This window comes from Periplaneta americana, chromosome 8 (genome assembly GCF_040183065.1).
Source record: "Periplaneta americana isolate PAMFEO1 chromosome 8, P.americana_PAMFEO1_priV1, whole genome shotgun sequence".
Classification (NCBI taxonomy): Eukaryota; Metazoa; Arthropoda; class Insecta; order Blattodea; family Blattidae; genus Periplaneta; species Periplaneta americana.
This window is the reverse complement of record NC_091124.1, coordinates 28,263,588-28,287,185: the sequence shown is the minus strand read 5'-3', so window position 1 is coordinate 28,287,185 and position 23,598 is coordinate 28,263,588. Positions and strand designations below refer to the sequence as shown.

General features: G+C 33.6%; 1 protein-coding gene across 3 annotated transcripts in view; it reads left to right on the top strand.

Annotated features, from left to right (window-relative positions):
• The window catches only part of LOC138704602 (nuclear receptor coactivator 6-like), a 708,935-nt gene extending 685,646 nt beyond the window's left edge, over positions 1-23,289 (top strand). The window contains exons 8-9 of one of the 3 annotated variants that reach the window (XR_011333375.1): positions 6,340-6,648; positions 22,109-23,289. Coding sequence is in view for 2 of the 3 variants with exons in the window: in XM_069832672.1 (XP_069688773.1) it covers positions 6,340-6,499 (160 nt within the window). In the remaining variant the exon portion in view is untranslated. Of the gene's footprint in view, positions 1-6,339; positions 17,364-22,108 lie in introns of those variants that run through there. The other 2 variants (XM_069832672.1, XM_069832673.1) reach the window with 2 other exon arrangements.
• The last annotated feature ends 309 nt before the right edge of the window (positions 23,290-23,598 follow it).

Here is a 23,598-nt window from a genome sequence, read left to right as displayed (position 1 = left end):
GTTCATTTACTTATTACAGGAGCTCGTTTCTCATCACCGTATTTGTTTTCATTCTTGTTTAAGATTCAGTATTGAGAATTTTTGCCCATACATACTGGAAAGACTTGAAAAATTGCATACCGGTAATGTATAAACTTAATATTACTGCATTACTCTGTACTGGAATTGAACATGTAATAATGTTATTTTAAAAATCTGAAAAAGCTGCTTGTACACTATCAAATGTTTCTTCCAATTCAATACTATATAAGGAAACATGTCAATTATTGATCAATATTGAAAATATTTATCAAAGGCTGTTTAATATTGTTAAATACTTGAAAAAAATTTTAATTAAAACATGCTTCAAGTTTATTGCAACCAAATATTACAATATGAATATGTAAATCCTTTGGAACATAACTAGGCTATACAAAACAATATTTGTATTACTTAACTTTACAGTACCCTAAAATGGAAAAAAAAATATTACGATTGTATATTGTTTTAAAACAAAATATTTACAATTAGTATTCGCCTGGGTTATAGATTAGAATCTTCATTAAAAAAAATGCATGCATTGGTACTTAACTCGAGATATATGCCTTGCAATTTCCTCATATCATTGCTGCACCCCCAAAATTCTCTAGTATATGTTTTTAAAAAGATTTTGCAGGAGAAATTAAAAAACATTGCTACTTTTAATTCCGCTGATTTTCAAAGCTGCTTTTGGTATAATTTCAATCATTACAAGAAAAATAATGAAATTATACCGAAAGCAGCTTTGAAAATCAAGGGAGTTAAAAGTTACAATGCTTGTTTCTTTTTTCAGCAAAGTCTTTTTGAAAACACATAGCAGATTTTGAAAGCACAGTGATGATATGCATTATTTTTCTTAATTTTGTTGTGGTAACCCACAAAATCCACGGCGTACAGGCATGAGTTTAATTAATATAATTAATTTAATTAACTCGCAAACAACTTCTCACAGCGATAGCGCCATTTATTTACTTTTTTTTTTTTTGTATGTGGTTCATGGCACAATAATATTTTCGAATCCCATTGGTCAATTCCTTCAAAGAATTAGAAAGTCTTTGAGCATGTTCTTATTTACTTCATAAACTATCAAAGACTTTTAAGGTTTTGTAAGCAGTGGCTACTCGTAATAAAATATTGCGTGTGTTCACAATTTTTTTTCCAAAACCGAAGAGAACTTGAAATTATTAGTAATTTGAAGAGCTTTAATATAAATGTCATGATTCTAACGTCTCACAATAAAAAAAGACCGTGTATGAATTCAAAATATATATTAATAGCAATAATAATAATATTGAAACCCCAATTATTTTATTTCAGTTTGCTCATCATGTTTGTCATGTAGGATATATCATAATATACAATAATTCACAAACTGCACTCCTGTAGCAGCACTGTACACACACCCATGCAAAATAAAAGTTCCAACAGTGAGAAATGTTGACAACTCATAAAATATAAAATATAGACTACTTTCTACATCGACACACCTGACATCTGCAGGACAGATTCAGTGTTCACTTAATGCATTGTGCTCTTGACGAGTCATAAGCAGCCAGCTACAGACAATTTTGTCCCGCGCATGCGTGTCAAGTCATATAACCTCCCTGAAAAGAACACAGCTTTCATGTGAATGTACATTGCCAAATTTATACAAGAAGTCTGTGAAAGTTGCGGGAAGTTTAAACTACTCGATTCCTATATTACACATTCCCAGTATGCCAGTACAACATTAAATAATAAAAATAATGCATTAACGGAAGTGAGGTGTTCACATGCTCTTGTGCTCTTATTGACGCAGTGCCACTGATTGAAAATAAAACTTATAAAGTATTTATTGTTTTATTTTATTATTTTAATGTACTGAAGTACATAATATGATATTTCCATGCAGATATTCTGCGTCATCATACGATGAAAGAGTAATTAGAACGGAGAAAAATTCGTGATTTAAGACGGCGCTTATTCTGTCGGATCCCGGCCAACTAGTCACTCATAACGAGTGCACCTCAGCACATGTGTGGACTTCAGTCCTACATTCATAGATATCTATGACGTAGTGCAGAGGGTGGCCACTAGAGGGAACCCAAGAGTTGGAACTTAAACTGAGACGATTCTGTCTGACGCCGGGGTGAGTATCCGGTGTGGCTTAGTGGATAAAGCATCAGCACGTAGAGTTGAAAACCCGGGTTCAAATCCCGGCGCCGGAGAGAATTTTTCTCCATTCCATTACTCTTTCATCTTATAAAGTATTGACAAGTCTTGTGAAGCATTCAATTTGATGAAAATTTGATCCTGTACAAGCAGTTTTACAGTAATTCATATGCAGATTGACTGTCTTTACTTAAACATCTCCTGTAACTTGTTTATTCTCACTGTGGCAAGTTTAAGTTTAGCATCATAGAGATGCAGCTGTATTGTCTCTTCTTGCTTCCAGCTCATGTTTGGTGGAAAGGAACAATAACCTCGGTGGGTGGATGCCAGTTCAGAAGAATTATAGCTTCTTATGTGAGGGAGGGGGGGAGAAGGAAAAATTGGTATTTCAATAAAAACCTGAAATAAATACAAAGTTTACTAAAGAAACTGTATTTAAATCCAGTAACAGTGTATATCTTACAAATTGATTTAGTTCATGAAGGTGTTCTGAATTTTATAACCAGTAATATGAATTGAAGTTTGTCACGAAATGATTTAGAGTTTGGTTTGACTGCCTCATGATGGTCTTCTAATGATAGTATGTACAAAGGGCTTACCTGTGATTTAGTTTCCAGTCAATAAAGAATCTCCAGACTCACTTACAGGGCTTGAAGAGATACTGTTCTGGTGTAGGAAAAGTAGAATGTTGTGAAAGTATTTCATTGCAAGATGCTGATGAAGATATTAATTTTTCTGTGCTGTGTCCATGGAGATAAAAGAAAGAAGACTAGACAGAGGAAATACCTACATGAAGCTAAATGATAGATCTAATTTATTCATATTTTTTTACTTCTAATGCACGTTACATATATACAGGGTGATTCATTATTACGTGTAAATACTTTGTGTGTGTATTGTAGAGGTAAAACTAAGACTAAAACGTTCTATACAACTTTTTCTCAAAACCTTTAATTCCAGAGTTCCAGTAGATGACACTTACGTTGTAGTAACTGCATAGGCATTACTGTTCTCCCTGATGCAGCGTCAGTCGTCTAGACTTCTTCGTGCTACACAGCAGTGTGGTGTTGAGGGAAAGATGTACACAAACATTGAGTATGCTGATATGCACCTTGTGTATGGTGCAGCATTAAGTAATGCACTTGCAGCACGACAACGATACAGTGAGCTGTTTCCTAGACGACAATTACCAAGTCATCAGACATTTGCAGGTGTGGACAGGCGTATGAGGGAGTACAGTATTCGAAGTGCGCCACATACAGGTCGACCACGCATGCATATAGAGGACTGTGTTTTGGACATAGTAGATCAGGATCCAGCCATAAGTACAGTGCAGCACTAGGAATTCCGCAATGTACTGTATGGCGCATGCTTCGGAGTCAACAGCTGTATTCATTTCACCTGCAAAAAGTACAAGAGTTGACACCTGCAGATTATCCTCATCGTCGACAGTTCTGCCAGTGGCTACTACAGCGCAAGTTCCACGCAAAATGGCGTTAACTCTGGAATTAAAGGTTTTGAGAAAAAGTTGTATAGAACGTTTTAGTCTTAGTTTCACCTCTACATTACGCACACAAAGTATTTACACGTAATAATGAATGACACTATATAGTGATGTAGGATGAATACTGACATGACATACAAAATAAGGTATTATGTTATGGTCAGTGAAAGTTTGTGAATTGAAAAGTGTGATCTCAAAACTTGCTTAGTCCATTTGGCCATTTTTATTATTTATACATGTATAGGATTAAGTCTGAGCCCTCTATCATTATATTTTAAGCATGTTTTTTTCCAAAACAACGCCAGTCGTTGTCTAAAAGTTTGTGTTATTGTGCATGTCACTGGAAAACTCGCTCAGTCTGTAAACTGGTGGAGACAAAAACTAGCGCAATCCTTTCATAAAAATGGACTTAACGCGTTTTTGGATCACACTCTCCAATTGTAATTAAGAATTAGCATTCATTTTAAGGGAAGATGGTTGTTATGGTGTATAAAAAATAATAAAGAAAAATTGCCTGAATCCAGATTGCTATAGATTTGCTTCTAATGATTGTAGCTTTTTAAATTTTTTTTGTGCAGAATAAGGGAATTTTTGGCTATTGAATTAATCTAAAATGGTTATTTCTACTGAATTTTAAGCTAAAAATTAATTTTGTTTTCTTTCTCCTCGAAAGTTAAATTTTTTCATTCTATTAGTATATATATATATATATATATATATATATATATATATATATATATATATATATTTTTTTTTAACTATTTAATTTAGGATTATGACATTTTCAGGCAATGTTAATACATAATATATGATAGTCTTAATATTACAGTTATTGTAAAATATCTAAAATAATATTTCTCTGAGATGTGTTCATTTTTTCCCACATGGAAAGAAAAAAAAAAAAAAAAAAAAGTAACTTGACTGACGAATATTCATTTGAGTTCCAGTACAGAAATAATGGACATATTAAAAAGATAATTTATGCTTTTACTTTAGTGTCCTCTGATAATAATTGGTTGAAATTTCGTTACCATCAGGTGTAAAAATAATCTGAACAAATATCATTAAATGAAAAAAAAAAATATATATATATATATAGCTTAAAATGTGTAATAGATAACAACTATTCTAGGTTAATTCAAGAGCCAAAAGTTTCCTAATTCAGTATAAAGAATTTCACAGAACTACGATACTTAGGACTAAATCTATGGCAATATGATTTCAGGCTAATTTTTCTAATATTTCATACATCATAATGACCATCTTCCCTTAAATAAATGGGATCTGCATATAGAATCATACACCTTTTTAACTCTTTTCAACTTCTCACTTTCCATGACAGACTGGCCATCAGTCAGAAAAATATTGGAATGGTTGAGTATGCTCCCCTCTATTGAGAGGAAAGTGCATTAGAGGCAATTGCTGAAGAGTGGAAATGCCTAACAAAAAAAAAGTATTAACATTTGAAATCATAATTGGTAATATGTAAAACTAACTCGGGGCTAATATAATAATATCACAGATTTTACATATATTTTAATGGATTAGTTTGTTTTTATTTACTGCATTGAATACTTCACAAAATATGTGAATGATCATTTTAATAATGTGAATGATCATTTTAATAAGAGTTAAAATGTACCAATAATTTCTTCCATTTTCATTTGAAGTAAATAGTTACCTGAGAGTTAACTTTTCTGTTAATTTGTTGTTGTATAGGCTATGCACTAAAGATCAAGTAGTTTTAGGAGATATGCACTTTTTTTTTTTTTGCATATTTTAAAATGAAAATACACATTTTCAGTATATATGATACAAAAATTTTTAAGGGTAAAAGAAGTAGGGTGGTATGCTGTCTGCCCATCCTTGTTCAGAGTTTTCTTATAACCAACCTCATTTTTTTGTTGATACCGTACTGAAAATCGAAAAGTCATTTCTTCTGGAAAGTTTGTAGGTTAAATGTAATAATTTTTATTCCAGTATCAGCAATATCCTGAGATTATTTTGAGCTCTGGTTTCAAAAATTCCTTCTCGAATTATTTTATTACACAGGAGGAAGTACCAAATGAAACATTATGGACTATATATCCAAAAAATACTAATTTCATTGTTACTGTTTTTATAATTATATATCCACAGTTTCTCATACTGGCTAGTAGGCAAAGTTTCTGAACTTTCTAGCATGCTGCATCAGGAAGGGGTAGGGATTGGAAGCATGATAGCTAATGAGGGTCGCACTCTTCATTGTTATTGTGTGTTGTAGGCTCCAGGAATAAGAATAAGGGCAGATCAGAACTGTTATAGTTTGAATATTGTGACTTTGTGAAAGAAGGAATCTGTCAGAGTGTGAAGTATAATATGTCATTTTATGGCATCATATTTTCTAATGTCTCAACCATTTTTCCTCCATATCCCTTCTTAATCGTCCTCATATCTCCTATCATGCTGTTTATCTACTTAAAGTGATTCAGCAGAGTTTAAAGTGCCAGTAATTTTTAATAAGATAGCTTATATGGTCATATAATTGGAAATAATATGATTCATTTCTTATTTAAATGTTTAATTTTTACTTTCATGTTTCACTTATTATTTAAATGTTTAATTTTTGTCTTTCATTTTTTTCTCTGGTAATGGTTTATCATTTAATCATGAACTTGGTATTACAGGAGCCGTAAATTAAACAGCCAGCTAGAGAACGCGATTCAAGAAGCCATGTTGGAATTGGATCGTATGACTGAACAGCAGCAGTTGGCAACGGCTGAAACAGCACCAGCGGCTGTTAATAATGAAGTGACAGGGCGGTTGAGGCGAAGTACACATCGGTGACCTTCTCGTTCACTTTTTTCATTTACTTCTTCCATCTTCCTGTCCCATACCATCATCATCTCGAACGGTTCATATCCAGGTATTCTGCCAGCTCCAGCTATTGCTCTTCCATTACCATGGCCTGATACCACTTCACATAATTTATCATAGTAAGGAAATCACGTATTTTTATTTAAAATCTGTAGATCTCATTCATTTTAAGAAGTCCATTACATTGATTATTAACAAAGATAATATTCGTTATAGATTATACAACCATTTTGTTCTCATGTTCTTGCTGAAGTGTAAGAAAGTGGAAGTTCTTGTCTCCAATAAGAAAGTGAGGTTATGTGTGATGGAGATCTTAAAATAAATGAGAACTACATTTCCTTATTTCATTTACCAGAGCATTCATTATGTTAGAGCAGGCAGTTGACCATGCGTCTATACTTTATAAATGTGAAACTGTTAGTATATCCTACACTTTTGGAAAAACTTCTTAATAAAGTAAGATTTATTCTGAGACTCGTGAATTGTTACACTTTCTCATATCAGATTACAAATGGGATATTTGTAAAATCTGAGAGTTGTCAGGATAGAAGAGCGACTATGCAGTTTCTTTAAAACTTCAGACCTTCATTTTTGTTATGTTATGCAGGTTCTTCAAAACTTATGTACCAGTACTATTGGTCTGCTATCATGTTTTGATTATGAAAAATACTACAAATACACAAAGAAATTGTGTATAAATTTGTCAGCTACTTAAATAAGTTACCATGTATGTAAATGGTATTGAATTATATGTATTGTATATATGTTTTTAATTTTCATTTATTGTGGGTTGAAAAATTCTTTTACAAATTTTCTCCCATTATTTACAGTAGGTAGGTGTGTAATATGGTTACATATTATACATGCCCTTTTTTAAACGAAGTAAATGCATATTGCAAATGTTATAAATCAATATATTTTTATTGATAAGCGCAGCTTCCATTGTAGGAGAAAGTGAAGATGTTAGACCCATGTAGTAGATACTCTGCATGCTAAAGATGACCTTACTGCGAATAAAGGTGAAATTCTGCGCTGAGATCTGTCACTGCTCTGTTCTCAATTCTTGGCAACATACGTGGGAACATATCAAGGGTAAATATCACTAGTCCATGGAATCCGCTAAAATGCATGCATGAGATGTATATTTAAAAGTAGGTATCAGTTAAGACGAGCCCCATATAGAAGAAGAAATTACTTAATTCTCACGTGCTTGATAGTGAAAACGAACCAAATTTATCTGCAACTGAAATTTTAAGTACCATATACATAAATGGTATTACTTTATATTTTATATAGTCTTTATTTTAATTTATTGTGGGTTAAGAAAATTGTCTATGAATTTTTTCATACTGTATTTACGTAATATTATTAAATATTTTACATGATCTTTGTTAAAAGATGGAAGTCTCTGTATGTTTTTTCTGCCTTTTATACGTGATAGAAATATAACCTATATTTTTTTATTCTTTATAGATGTACTTTGGCAAGTTTGTTTCTTTCATGTTCTTTTGATTACAGTGTTAACTTATATTAGGCTTCTGTGTTCAGACACATTTTGAATATTAGAAACAATTAAGAAACATGATAAATTGTATTTTCGACTTCTTCCTGCTTGATCTTCACTTGAAGTAAAATTCAGTCTCAAGTGTATAATGAAATGAACATTAATGTAACAATTTGTGGGATATACTAAAAGTTACAGCATGGTTGAAAATGTGATATTCCATTAAACATTTCTGTAGATTTTACCAGTCAGATTAGCTCTGATTCTCTCTAATGAAACAAATCCAATGCATTTGTTGATAAAACTTCCAGAGTTATTTCTGAGTCCCGTATTTTGTATTCTGTAATAGAAAGTGTGAAAACTTAATTTACCAGATACCTGAATGGGCAATATTTAGAATTTACACATATTGGAATTTTATTCTAACTACAGGTTATTATCTCTTATTTATTTGAACATTTTGAAAAACGTACAGTTAAAATTCTTACAGGACTGTGATTGTGGCAGTGCTGACTTATGAAAATAAGAGTTCGATATTTAATCGAACAGATAAAAACAAAATTCGTCATCAGAGATGAGTTTATGATGAATGATGGGAAGTGTACTTGTAAACAAAGGAGCTCAGATATCTGAATTGAATTGGATGTAGTCAATTTAATAGGAATTAAAACAAAAAATAAAAACAAACATAATATGATATATGAATTTTTAGGCTTTCACAGTGACTGTGATTAGAATATTAGGCTTTTGGGTACTCTACCGTGTCCTGGAACTTGACATTTCCAATGTTTCGAAATTACATACAAGTTCCATCATCAGGCCAAGGGCAAAAAGTAAGACCAGAGAGGTCGCCTACTCTGTTGAATATTTAACCTAATTAAGAAAAATTAGTATGTAACAGTAATATGCGTTACAAGAGCGGTATGTTGATGTTTTCATGTTCGAGAAAAAGATTGAAAAAGCGAAACGTAGTTGAGCTTTTTTAATTTCCGAGAACATGAAAACAAACATACCGCTCGTGTATCGTACATTATTTTGTGCGAAGATCTTTATTACATACCTGAAAGAGGAATTTCTAATTAGTTGCAATGAAATCTCCATCTTGGTTTCTGTTGAATGACGGCAACTTTTAAAAACTAAAATATCTATCTTCAACATTGTTGCTATAAAATATTTTCTGTGTTTACTATATTCCAGCAGGCCGTGATATACGTCTGTCTTTTTTTTCCCCCAGTCTATAAATGCGAACTTAAAACAAACGGTAAGGTTATGTAACGATTTACTTTTCATTTTAATATTTTAACAGTATTATTTATATAGCATATTGCAGTAATAACATCGGCATCTGGAATCTTGTTGATTTTTTCATGGCTTCCTTAATGTTACTTGTATCAGGAATGCAATAAGTTTCGTGGAGTAGTAGACTTTACTTAATTTTTGCAAATGTTTAAAAACAATAATTAACAATGCAATTTAGGTGAAATTGCAGTGGTAAGTTTCCAATTTATAATTATTACTATGTTAAATGTTTCTAAAAATAATATGTTAAAAGCCTAAAGCAGTAAAATGAATATGGCGCTTAAGCGGTAAGAAGAGGGAAATTGTTATGTGTGTTACGTTGGGAATACTGAATGTGGTATTTCACACTTAGGTACCGTGTATTGGTTTTGTGCGGAAAGCAAGCAAATACGCACGATCTCGCACAAAATAATGTTACTACACCACAAACATATAACTGACAAATTTTTGTTGTCAAAATTTCTTGTCTGTATGCATTGTTAATTCACAACATTTGAAGAATCTCGCTTGTCTTTCAAGTCTGAACCCTTGTTTTGATCGTAATTCAATGTGAAGCATACTTAACTTACAATTAATGTATATTTTCAGTATGAGTCCAGATTAATTGTGAAGCTAGGAATCTTGGCCTGCAGTGTTTTTCGAAAGCAAAGGCTTCCATTCCCATAGCAACCATCACTTACAATGCCAATAACAACACGACCTGAGTCAAGACCTATCCAATAAGACAATAATTTCATTATCAGTAGTGAGAGTAACAGCATTAGATTGTACAGGGTCTGGCAGAATTATCTCCCCGATTAGAAACATAACTAACAAGAACAACATAGATCCTATTCAAAATTTTATTTTAGAGGAAGCGCAGAGAAAGCTTGCCCATTTTACCGATGCGCAGAGAACGATATTCGGTCCACGTGCTGCCATGCTTGTTACAGGGCTGCTATGAATCACCTAATGCTGATTACAGGGCGCATTCGAAAGCGCTGTCTCGACCTGTTCATATCGTGGAGTATTGCTGTGCAGAGCGGGTAGAAGCTAGCGTTTGCTTTACATATTGCGTTTTATCCCTGATATCAGGAGTTTTATGTAGTTCAAAGTGTATTTGTTAAATAACAGAGTTCTGTATAACATTCTATGTACTTAACAATGCCCCCTGTTTCGCTCTAAATTAGGAAGTGCTAATAAAACGTTGCACAGTGAAACTAGGGAATTATTTATAACGTTTATAAATTTATGAAAAACGAAACAGGTTCCTCTCGTAACATAAGGAATATATAAGGATTAAAATAAACCGACCATAGTTCCCTAGTTATTGGAACATTTTAATAAAATCACATAGTATTAGTGTTTTATTACAACGTCAAATATCAATTATTGCACGATTACATATTTCTTATAACATCTTTGTCATTTCATTCATTGATTTTATGTGTAAAAAAATTCGTGCTTCTGTATTTTCAACAATGTTATGTTATTAGTTACTCTGCAACTAGGTTTAGGTTCCGTTACATGCGCTGTGATAAATCTCACTCGAAACGTCAAGCCAGCAGACGACTGAGAACTGACGACAGTTTGCCAATCGGATGAAAGCGAGGTCGAGTGCACCTGAACGTTTCCGAAAGTTCGCGCAGCTTTCCATGGCAAGCTCTTCTTGCGTCTACTCTACCATCTTACAAAAGAATGTTTGCCATTTTGACATCACTTTGTTTTAAAGATAATATCGTTCAAATGCTTGTCCTCACGAACTATACACCCCTCAAACAGTGACTGTAAATCATTCTTCTTCAAAAAAACATGGCTCTGTTATTCCAAATTGTGCAACAGCACACCAAACGGGAACACGCTCGCTGTGGAAAGGTCACTGATGCATTTCTCGAGGGTTTTCTGGGGACCGATATGGAATGTTTTGTTTGCTGACGCATCCCGACAAATGAGAATGAGCTTAGTCATTACTGAGCACAACAGCATCGTCTGGAATATTTTTCAATATGGTCTTGCAAGCATCTTGGCAGTTGAACTAGTCACGTTGCCGAAGTTCCTGAACCACCATAACTTGGTAATGATGGAACTTGAGGTCTAAGTGTAAGATTCGTCTAACACTCCGATCATATATTCCCAAAACCAGAGCATGTTTAATCACTGAATGTCGTGGAGATGTGATAACAGCATGCCTCATTGCTCCGATATTCTCGGGAGCCCAAACGTAGTGACATCTACCAGACGACTTCTGTTGGAAAGTTCAACCTTTTGTTTGACATTTCTCACCCATATCAGTAGGGTTTTCTTTTAGAAATTCTTTTGTGTCAACTTTAAAATGGGTACGAAATTGGCACAGCATTGCACAGTCACCATTTTTTTTAAATGCTCAACAACAAAATGCACGATATTCACCTGTCCATACCATGATGGTAACTGAAATGGCATGGTTTGTGCTGCTCAAAGATATATGCCACTCAAGCGCAATTATCAAGAAACTATATGGTGGCCAATTCAAATCGGGGAGATCATTCTGCCAGACCCTGTATGTATGTAATGTGGGTAATAGTGTCCGGTTTCATCCAGTCAGAATTTATCTCACACATGTCTCGACTCATACTGATGATAATATATGTACAAGGACTCCACTTATAACTGGAGTCCATATATAAAACAATAGAATAAAATGAAGGATCAATGGAGCAGAGCAGGATTCGAACCCGGGGATTTCTGCTCTACGTGCTGATGCTGAAAACCCGGGTTCGAATCCCTATGCCAGAGAGAATTTTTCTCCACTCCACTGATCTTTCATCATATGATAACACAGAATTCCTACACGGAAATATCATAATACTTCGGTACATCGCAACAATAGAATAAGAGTTGGGACATGTGACTTCACTGAGAAAAGTCACATTTGAATCTTAATAATTTCTTCATTCCAAACTTCGGGAAATATACAATTAAGAAAACGTGTATGCACAAGAAAAATATGGCAGGGGATTCATAGAATGTAATTGCGTGAAACGCTTAAGTGGTTTGTGGTTGTATGATTTAAAATAATAGTAGTCCACCACTTGATGAGAACCATCTTAGCATAATCATAAAACAAAGAACTTGAACTTTTAATCAATATCGTAAGCAGTGCAAGAAAATAACTACAGCATTCGCTCTCAAACCACTAGTAATAACTTGAATGTAATACCCCTGGCCACACACATAATATACAGGGTGAGTCATAAGTATGTTTGGAAAACGCGTGAGCGTGCTCCTGGATCAAAAATAAGAACAATTCCTTATATCAAAATTTGACGAAAAATGCTTATTTATTGGAGAAATGGCCATACTTTGTTTTTGTTCTTTTTTTTTGTTGTGTCACAAGTACATGTTTGAAAACTTGTCATTTAACGTTTACAAAAGGTGCTCAATGTGTCCCCCTCCATTGTTTACACATGCCTGAGCACGACGTACACACAGCTGGCAAGTTTGCTCAAACACCATGTTGTCATCATGTATCAATTAGCATGCATTTTCATCACGTTGCAATAGCTCCTCTGCATCATTCACTGGTGTTGCATAGACGACAGCCTTCAAGTGACCCCAAAGGTAAAAATCTAATGGGGTGAGGTCGGGTGATCTGGGTGGCCAAGGCACTGGACCACTGCTTCCAATCAAAACAAAAACAATGTACTACTGTCTTGTCACTGTGTTGCTTGTAAACAAACACTGGTACAAAATCAAAATAAAAGCAACACAATAATATGATCAGATACTTACGAAAACAAAAGTCACTATTACTGCAATAAATAAGCATTTTCCGTCAAATTTTAAAATAAGAAATTATTCTTATTTTTGATCCAGGAGTATGCTCACGCATTTTCCAAACATACTTACGACTCGCCCTGTATATATCAGACTGCCCATTCCTGGAAAATGGCAACATATAAAAGAGAACAATCATTATGTTCTCCACAGTCGAAAATGAATTTTTTGGTAATGACTGCTAAGTGGAAGCTATTACTTCATGCAATTCCATCACTGTTATAACATGACTTCTTTCGAAATCGCTAGATGGCAGCATAGTGAAATTGATAAAAATTATTGTCTTGAAAGTGCATTAGGCTGACCAATTTGTTATATGTGATCAGAGGTAATACATATACGATGATATTCAAACTTATTAATGATATGTTTCAGATTACTACTAAGAAGCAAGATTCATGTATAGTATTACATAAATGGTAACAGACATTCTTCCCAAATAGGTGCCCAGTTAAATGTTCCACATTAAAGTTTGGACATATGGATATTGGGTTTAATTTCTTATAATATATTCTACAAATGTGTGATATGTGTAATTTAATACAAAATAATTATTACATGCAGAAAATTAAATTTACGTATCTCCTAAACAACCTGTTCAATTAGAAAATTGAGATGAAAACATTATGGAAACAGAAATATCATTTTGAAAAATATGAAAGGTATGACAATCCTTGTTTTGCTACAAATTACCAAATAAACGTTCATTCTGCAAAAATAATGTCAAAACATTTATTCAGAATAAACTCACAGCCTGTCTTAACGTTGAACATGTTTGATTATCGACCAAAACAATGAAATCATATGTATGGGAACCATAATTTCTGTGGCCGAGAGGAGAAAGGTCTTAAGTCAATTTATTGTGAAAATGAGATTTTTATATATTCTGGAAGCGGAAACAATTCTCTACAATCTGGTAAAATGGCTAAAGTCAAATAAGATTCCTGACTGGATTTATAGAGCATTACCAAATGTCCTAAGTACTTTTTGATTCGAGCACACACAGAATAAAAGACTTAAGAATATTTAATACTTCATTCCTTACAAACCATCACATGTTTACTTTCCATGCTTCCTTATTAAAAAGGTCTAACTTGTATTTTAGCCATTTTATCACATACTGATGCCCTTTCCTTTTAAAACTTTAAGCATCAGGTAAACAGTTCTTTAATTGTTTAAGACTTATTTTGCATTCCTAATAATTTACATTTCTCAGTTATTTTGACATGAAAATGGTCTTATGTTTAAATAGTCCCTTCTACTCAGTTTGAATTCTAGTCTTGAAAGGGCTTAAGTGCAGCTACTTTTGGAAATAATCAAGAAAATTGTTAAATGAACAACATTACCTATTTTAGAAGAAATATAAACAAATAATATCCAAGAAAAATCTCTTAATTAAGAAACTCTATAATTGACACCAATTTCAATCTTTCTACTGCTCTCCTGAAAAGTATAAAATTTTTACTTAAGACCTTTTTCCTCCCTGCCACAGATTTGTTTTGTGTATAGCAAAGACTTTCTATAATGTAGCGTAATTTTCTTAAAATTTCACTGCATAATTGCTCGAAATGCTGTGATTATATTATTATAAGTGTATGTTTAATGTAATAACTGTTCATAATATTTCTATTTCTTTCATAAAAATATTCTGACAGAATGATGATTATCTCGTTGGCCTCGATCTGAACGTATTTATTTTCTTTATTAGGTCATTTGGGAAAAACAAAGTATGAAGGCTGTGGTTTGCGGATCCAAGTAATCAAAATTTGCTGCACATAATTATGTCCCAACTCTTATTATTGTTGTATCGTTTATGTAGGAACTCTACTTATAACTAAATACAGAATGCCATACAGAGTTAGACTTAAGTACCTACTTAAAGTTAACATCATTTATCTAAACATAACCCTATGCAACAGCAAACACAACAATTGTTTCCTTCTTGAAATATGATGAGTTAATTTATCGTGAATCATAATTTGCTTCCTACTGACACTTAAGTGAAACAAGTGTGATATTGAAATGTTTCTAAGGTTTTAAAGATTCTGGCTGTATACAATATAAGTAGCACTGTGCATTTTATAAGTTTTCATACTTTTAACAGTAAAGTACATTATTTAAATCTTGTTACAACTGATTGTTCAGATGTACAGTTTCGAATAATTTGTAGAAGAATTACCGGTACTTCAAAGAATTTTGTTTTGCATATAGAGAATAATATAATAATAAATTAAGCTTCCCTTATGAAAAGGTTGCCAGATTTGACAAAGCATATTACATATAATTTGGAAACACACCTAAAAGGTAAAATGATATACATTTGAAACGGTTAGGGAATCGAATATACAAAATGTCAGAAAAATTTACATCTAAGTAGCGTTTGTGCTCATTTACAGTTAAGAAAAGGGGAAAAAAAAAATCATCAGATAGGTTAGAATGATTTGAATGCCATATAAGTACTGCGAGAAAAATAATAGTACGGATTTATTGGCATTGATATCTAAACCAATCAACAGCCATCGGTTAAGATATTCCGAAGTAATACAGTATTAAAAGTTGTGTAATCAAGATGTATGGTTAAGATAACTTGAAATTTCCATTATCACTCCCATACAAGTGATTTCTCAATATCTGAACCGATCCTTTGAGGGCACTAATGGCTATTTTCTTCACAATGTTGTGTGTTAGCCCCAGGTTTTTACTTTTACACTTTGTCCATCATCCTTTTACTCTTTTACATTCTGACAAGGAAACTGTTATAGAGCTCATGTCGAAATTTTCCCTCAGACTGCTCACATTTTTACCGCTACCTACATTATTATTTTTTTTTTTTTGCTCTGCATAGACAAATATTAAATATTAGCTGTCACTAGCTCTAAGGACGTAGAAATGTACTTCGAGTATTGCGTTAAGGAACAAGTTCGCACGTTTGGAGAAAATAGTTGAGTTGCCGTCCTTTTGAACACCTTGCCATCTCATGGCATGCGAGATAAGCTCGTGCACTCATCATTCTCCAGCTGAGCACAGCTGTGTGAGCACTATCAATTTGAGGCTGTCAGCTATTATATTTGATGATGATCTTTTATTAAAGCTTTCATTTCGCATTCTTGCAGTTGGCATGAGCAACGAAAAGAGTAAGTGATAAAAGCAGGAATGCCATTTCATAGCACTTTATTAAGTTACTCGGATAATTTAGAAAATGAAAGAGAACAGCTCCAGTAAGCCACAGTAATGTGTACTGAAACCGTTTTATCACGGAGTTTGTCCATGTAATACAGTAGAACTTGGTTATAGCGACCTCGTTTTGTGCGACACCTTGCCTATAACGTCAAATATTCTGTGGTCCCAACTAATTCCCCATAAGACATAAGCTTTTCTACCTTGCTTAATACAACAAATGTATATACGTTTGCCTCGCATATAACGTCATTTTCAACCTCGGTTTGGAATACGATTTTCTAAGAACCAAAGTATTTTAAGATATATTTTGTTGAAATCTAGTAACCTGGCATATTCTTTACTGTCCCCTTCTGCCATAGACCCCTGGAATGCAGGCAGATTCCCCACCCCATTGTAACCCGCCCGAATTCATACGGTATTAACGGTAGCTGCTTGCGATCAATTTCGATAGGAAGTTTTCACTAAATGGACGCATTTTAACGCAGTATGGTCACTAAAAGAAGAGTTTTAACATTAGAAGAAAAAGTTAAAGTGATTCATCAAATTGAGAAAAGAATTAAAAAAGCTTACATGTGTCGTGAGTTTGGCCTAGTTAATTTCACAATTCAAACGATTTGGAAGAGCAAGGATAAAATTGTTACTGCATTTGAACAGAATGGATCGAAGCTAGAGGAGGGAGCAGTGAAGTTGTAACTGAAATTATGAACATACTTGTAGAACGTAATTTAGAAAGTGTGTATTCGGCAAGTAGGAGACAACAGAGTAAAATGACTGATTACTTCACTCCTAAGTAAAGAAGTTTAGTGAGTACGGAACAAACTTTTAATACAGAATTCTGTATTTATAATTGTATGTGCACTTTATTATGTTCATGGTAGGCTTAAAAGTGAATACATAAATCTAAAATAAGCCTAATTAAGTTTGTTATTTTTCATTTTCCACCTCACTAGACTGATAATACTAATCTCGGTTACTACGACACTCGTTTATAACAACATAATGTTTAAAGTCCCTTGGATGTCGTTATAACCAAGTTCTACTGTATATTCTTTTTTTTTTTAAAGACCAGAAATATAATACAAATGGAGCAAAAATTAGTATTTTACCGTAGAGCTCACTGGAGCTGACCCCTATAATTTTCTAGGTTATCCAAGAAATTTTACAATTTGCTACGAAATGGCGTTCTTGTGCTTACCATTTAGCGCCAGTACTTTGTACTTAGTATATTATGCTTGAAGACCTAGCAATAGGCACAGTTTAAGAGGATGTTAAGTTATTAGGTCATAAACAGTTCCCCTTGTGATATAATAATTACTACAAGATGTCAGACTGGACAGTACTTTTTCACATTTCCTTGCCTGAAAAGTTAGCTATAATTGAATGTGACCATGCAAGAAGACGATTTCTCCAAAAGGGAAAGTTTTCAGGGAAGGTTAAAACTGCTTTGTAGCCACATGTCTTATTGCACCAGTGGCGTAGCATGAAATTTTGAGCAGGGGAAGCTAACTCAAGTTGTCTTTCATGCAATATGAGAAAACGTATTACAAAAATACAGTCTTAAAATAAATAGTAGTCAATGTCAAGTCAGCAGTCGAAGATTGGTTGGAACATCGTAAGTAATACCAATAAGGCATGACCTCAAATGGTATGTAGTAAAATATGATTTCACGGTTTACACATATCTCTAACAAATAGACACATATACGTATAACATCAGCTCACTCCCTGTCATACTTAGAGAAATCACAATATTAGTATCATTACATAAGTATGCTTCTGTCTTTTGGTTGTGTCCTTCATTGACAGCAAGGGAGTCGGTCATTTGTTTTTTAAATCACACTTTTGATAATACAATTGTCTTAAAAAATTCAATTAAATTAGTGAATTTAAATACTATTATAGTCACAATCATGCCATGGTATGAAAGAAAAATTTCACAACCTCGAGCGGGAATCGAACCTGCGACTTCCTGTTCTCCGGTCAGGCGCTCTACCACTGAGCTGTCGAGTTCGTCTCACGCCAAAGGCTTGGAATTATCCTTTCATACTGGCGACTCTGTTTTAGAGTACTGTCCATAGCGTCTGATCTAGTCAGCACTGCTTATGGCTTGAAAGAAACTTTACAAAAGTTTGTAAGTGGTTTGTAAAGTTTCTTTCAAGCCATAAGCAGTGCTGACTAGATCAGACGCTATGGACAGTACTCTATAACAGAGTCACCAGTATGAAAGGATAATTCCAAGCCTTTGGCATGAGACGAACTCGATAGCTCAGTGGTAGAGCGCCTGACCGGAGAACAGGAAGTCGCAGGTTCGATTCCCGCTCGAGGTTGAGAAATTTTTCTTTCATATCATGGCATGATTGTGACTATAATAGTATTTAAATTCATTAATATGTCACATCAACGGATGTGTATGTCACCAAACATCGTAAGATGAAGATTACAATTAAATTAGTGTCAGGAACTTTTATTTCGCTCATTATTTATTATATCAGCCACAACAATGCACACTAACACTTCAACTGAACACAACTGACGAAAAGGGATAACTCGGAAACTACTTATTTTAAATGTTAAAGCTAGCATCTTGCGAGCCTTGCGACTAGGGTAGTTTAGTTAGAGAGGGATGGAAAATCTGCGGGGTGGATTACACAGAAGAAACCGGTCTGTTTGGAAGCTAGTGGTGTGCAGGCTTCTTGTTTACTGCTGCATCACAAATCATCCTGAGCTGCCGCATCACAATATTTAACGCGTAAATATAGGCTAAATTCTATTAAAATTAATAAATAATTTTGTCCATAAACTGCAGGTATACTGTGTATGAAATTATTATTAACTGGGGAAGCTAAGCTTTTTAGCTTACATTGATGCTACGCCACTGTATTGCACAACTTCTTTATTACAACATGTCAATAGACACTGGTAATGTCTGCCTTTCTGAGGTATTATAAGCAATGAATTTTATTTGCATCAAGTACAAATACAAATCAGTTTTAACCTTCTCCTGAAAATCACCTTCTTGCATGCGCACATTCAATTACAAACAGAAATAACTCTGGAGTTTTCAAGAAATGTAAGGATATTTCACACCTCATAACCTCCATCACATTAAAAATGTAACTTGGCTTAAAAATGGAAGTTATCCCTGTTTATAAGCAAGGAGACAGCATTTTTATAAATCAGCAAATTATGTCAGTGTAACTCCGTTTGGACCTCAACATGAAGAATGGACCACATCAGTATGGCTTTAGTTGCGTGTATTATTCAGATTTCAGTTATATCTAGTTGACATATGTATCAAAGTTTTATTTCTCTCAGGCCTCTAATTAAGGTTTAACAATTGTTATATAATATTTACCGTAGTCACTTTTTATGGTTGTACAACCCTAATGGGATGGAAAACATTAGTTTTTTCCTTGTTTATGTCGTTAACAATTGCTCCTTCTTGCCCCTTTTTGTATACTTCTTAGAACTATGTTTATTATTGGGTTAAATGCCATTTGTGCAGTACAAACATGAAATTATTTGTTGATGTTGAAATCAGAACTGAAGAATGAATGTTATCTTCTAATCTTATTGGAAGGATCAGTAATTTTATGTAGAATTCCAAGAATTCTAAATATAATAATGTTTCAGGTACATAATGTCCCTGTGGTTACCACAACCTTCTCACAAACTGGATTTATTTTTTATTTTACAAGCACGTTTGGATTTTATTTTTACGACTTTGCTTTTGCAAAGATTTAGATATAGCCTAATGTCAGAAACCTATATTACCCAGTCATATTCTCTTTTGTTAGGCAGATCAATATAAAATGTTTGATGCCGATTTGAATACGTAATACCTACCATTTTTTTTTTCTTTTTTTTTTGCTGGAAGCTTATTCAGATGCTATTATATGATAGTTTTAATTTCTTTCTTCCCTCCTCAGGCAGTAGTTTAACAAGATGGTATTGTTTTATTTTCATGGATGTTTATCACTGTCTCCAATTGCACATATAAATGTGATTTATTATATAAATCACATACATTTGAAAGCTATTGACATAACAGTGTAAGAGGGGTGCCTTCATAATAGTAGTCACACAGTTTACCTCCGGTATTTTTGTTTTAAATGACATGTAGTTTTAGAATGGATAGCAGTTATCCATTACTGGGCAACATATTGCCTGTGACTGAAAATTTGCAGAAATGAGTACTTAGTGATTTTGGTACTCAAAATGAGATAGTATGTTACATTAACAGCCTTTTTCCTGTCTTACATCTCTGCTTTAATTGTTGCCGTGAAATATTCATACAACACAAATTTATCTTTGGCTTTCTCATTATTTTATTTTGTCATGTGTATTCATAGACTGGCGTGATTCTGAGAAAGGAAATGCATCTTATTAAAAATAATGTACAAAGCAAGAAACAAAACAACTGTACTTCAACAATAGTCTTAGCTTATCACATTATGTATATTTAGTTTAATATATATGACCCCTATTCGCTATGATGCATAAACTTGAGTTAATTATGAGAGATGGTAGATTTTCTCAATCACGATAAATGCGAAATGTGCCCAAATGCTGTCAAAATAAGCAATTTTATGTTTAAAAGCATGTTAAATATATTAGTGTAGTTTTTAATCTCAGATAAAATGCATGGCCCCATTGCATGTATTTCCACTACAAAATACCAGCTGTAAAGAATTCGTCTTTATTTTCTACAGTACTGGTACAGTAGAATTCCTCGTATTCAGCAACTGTGGGACAAAGCCAATGCTGGATAATTGGAAAATACGTTTATAGGTTATGTAAAGACACACTGTACTGCACAAACATTTTTTTGCTATGTTGAAATTTAGTAATTTTCATATAGATAATTAAAAATAAAGTTTTGAGATACGTACAATGTTTATTTTTAGTACTGAATACGGTAATGTACATTCATCAGTTCATAATTATTGTAATACAGTAATAAATAATAGCGTAAAAAATTATAAAAGTTTTCGTAACCTTATGACAATTTTAAATGGCGGTCATGTGAGTCATGTGACGTGAAGAACAGTGTAGAAAACGTCACAACTATAAAGACTATGAAGTAGTGCTCGATGATTTGAGCATAAGAACATTTTGCGGAATCCATTGTGCAACAGCAACGCTTAGTGGTAATAGCCATGATGCTATCCATCACTTGAATGAAGTTTTTACGTGCTGTAGGAACAGAGAATTTCACATTTTCGTATTTAGACTTCCCCAACACCCCTTCGAAACGGGTGAGTTCAATTGCTAAATTGAAAGATATCGTCTCTGCGCGTTGTTTGCAAGGTCCAAGTGACAGATTTCCGATGCTGCTCTCTACTCCAGGGACGTAACAGGTTCTTTTGTTTATGTTTTCACGTGTGAACAGTGTAAAGAGTAAACACAATATGCGGCATGTGCGATCTATGAAAACCACTCACATCTTCAATAGACTCCTCTCTTTCACATGAATGACTTTTTTTGGCTTAGCCAAAAGTGCCATTGTTTTGGTATTGCTGGTTATTTGGGTGCCGGATACGAGGAATTTTACTATATATGATACTGATTTTATGACACTACCGTAAGTAAATATATGTTAATCCCCAAATGAAATCGAAGGTAATGTATACTGAAAATGGAACCAATGACATTTCTGACTTATTCAGGACCAAATATCGTAATGACTGAAAAAGATTCGGATGTCTAAATAAAACTGATCTATTTTTTAGGTTCCTTAAACACTATTGAAGACGCATTGCATCCCATTTTTTCAATTTCGTTTCCTGCTTTGTCTGCAGGAGAAATCTTATGATCTTACGACGTCCTGCAGAGACACCTGCAGTCTCAAGTGAGATGTTGGTCCATAAAAACATCTGTCTGCAAAGCAAGACAACTTGGTGGTGCAAGCAACATCATGATGGTAATTTTGCCTGGTTTAAGGTTCTTGTATGGACCATAAATCTGCAGCACAGATCTTTGCTTTTACTTCCATTTTAATGGAAGCCATGCTAAAGATTAGGGTTGCCAACTTTTTTTGAAGAAAATACAGGAGATTAAGTAATCGACAAAATTTCACATAGAAAATTGACAAATTATTCCCTACAATAACTGTACTAAAAAACAACTTTATTCTACACTTCGCCAGCTAGACTTAAATTAAGAGTATTTTGGGTCAGAATTTATCTCGCATAATAATTGAAGTCGATTGCAGTTTGCAGTTCTGGTTTGATTAGATGTGTCGTGGTCCTATTTCGAACATCTGTTCACTTATTGTTCATGAGATAAAACATTCTCTTTCTATGAGCATTACTACTTCGTATGCTTGGAATAAAACTCGCCAGTTTATAATATTAATACTGTTTGATTTTAAACGAGTGAGCACTGAAACCCCATTTCTGGCAAGCATTACTTTCTAAAAGCTGCGCATTTCAATGCATCTCTTGAACAACAAAATTCATCATATAAACAGTTATCATTCATGGCAAAATCAAATGTTTAGTATAATGATTTTTACATTATGAAAAAATAAGGAAGAAAAATGCTCGAAGAGAAGAAAAATATGGGAGCTGGGAGACTGTTAAAAATTAGGGGCAAATACGAGAGGTCCTGAGAAATCAGGGAGAGTTGACAACCCTTCTAAAGATTGTTATCTTACAGTCAGCCAATGCCCTTGATAGGGTTGTTCCTCCGTACTGTGGAGCATGGTAAATATCACACCACTGAGTACAGATTTTTTTATTTTATATATTAAAGAATTTTGTATTGTCACTGGGAAAGCTTTTCCATTACTGCTCACATTTAAAAGTACTAATATAATTTTCATCATTACACAGTAAAATACCAGTATAACGAACTCGCAGGGATTCCATACTGAAATTTCGTACTTAAAACATTTTTCCCTAAAATGAACAGGGGGAGAGTATTTGAGAAAAATTGATTTCCCATGTTAATTTTTTTTTTTTTTTTTTTTTCTTTTTCATTTATTGTATTCCAATACCATTGAAGCTTTAAGATGTGGAACAAGTAAAAATTTTACACCCTTACAATTTTTTGACGAGATGTAGTGAGATGAGTCCAGTGCTTTGATTTGCACAGTGTATAAACAGATTGGCAATACCGATCAAGTGTAATTTTGGAACATCTGTTTGTTTCCATAGCAATTTACATCTCATTTGCGTATTTTTCCTGCTAGCTTGGTGGCTGGCATGTGTTTTCTTTCGTAATACAAAACATAGAATTACATGTTTGTAGGCCACTATCGTGATTTAAAGGTAAAAAGCGGGTTTCA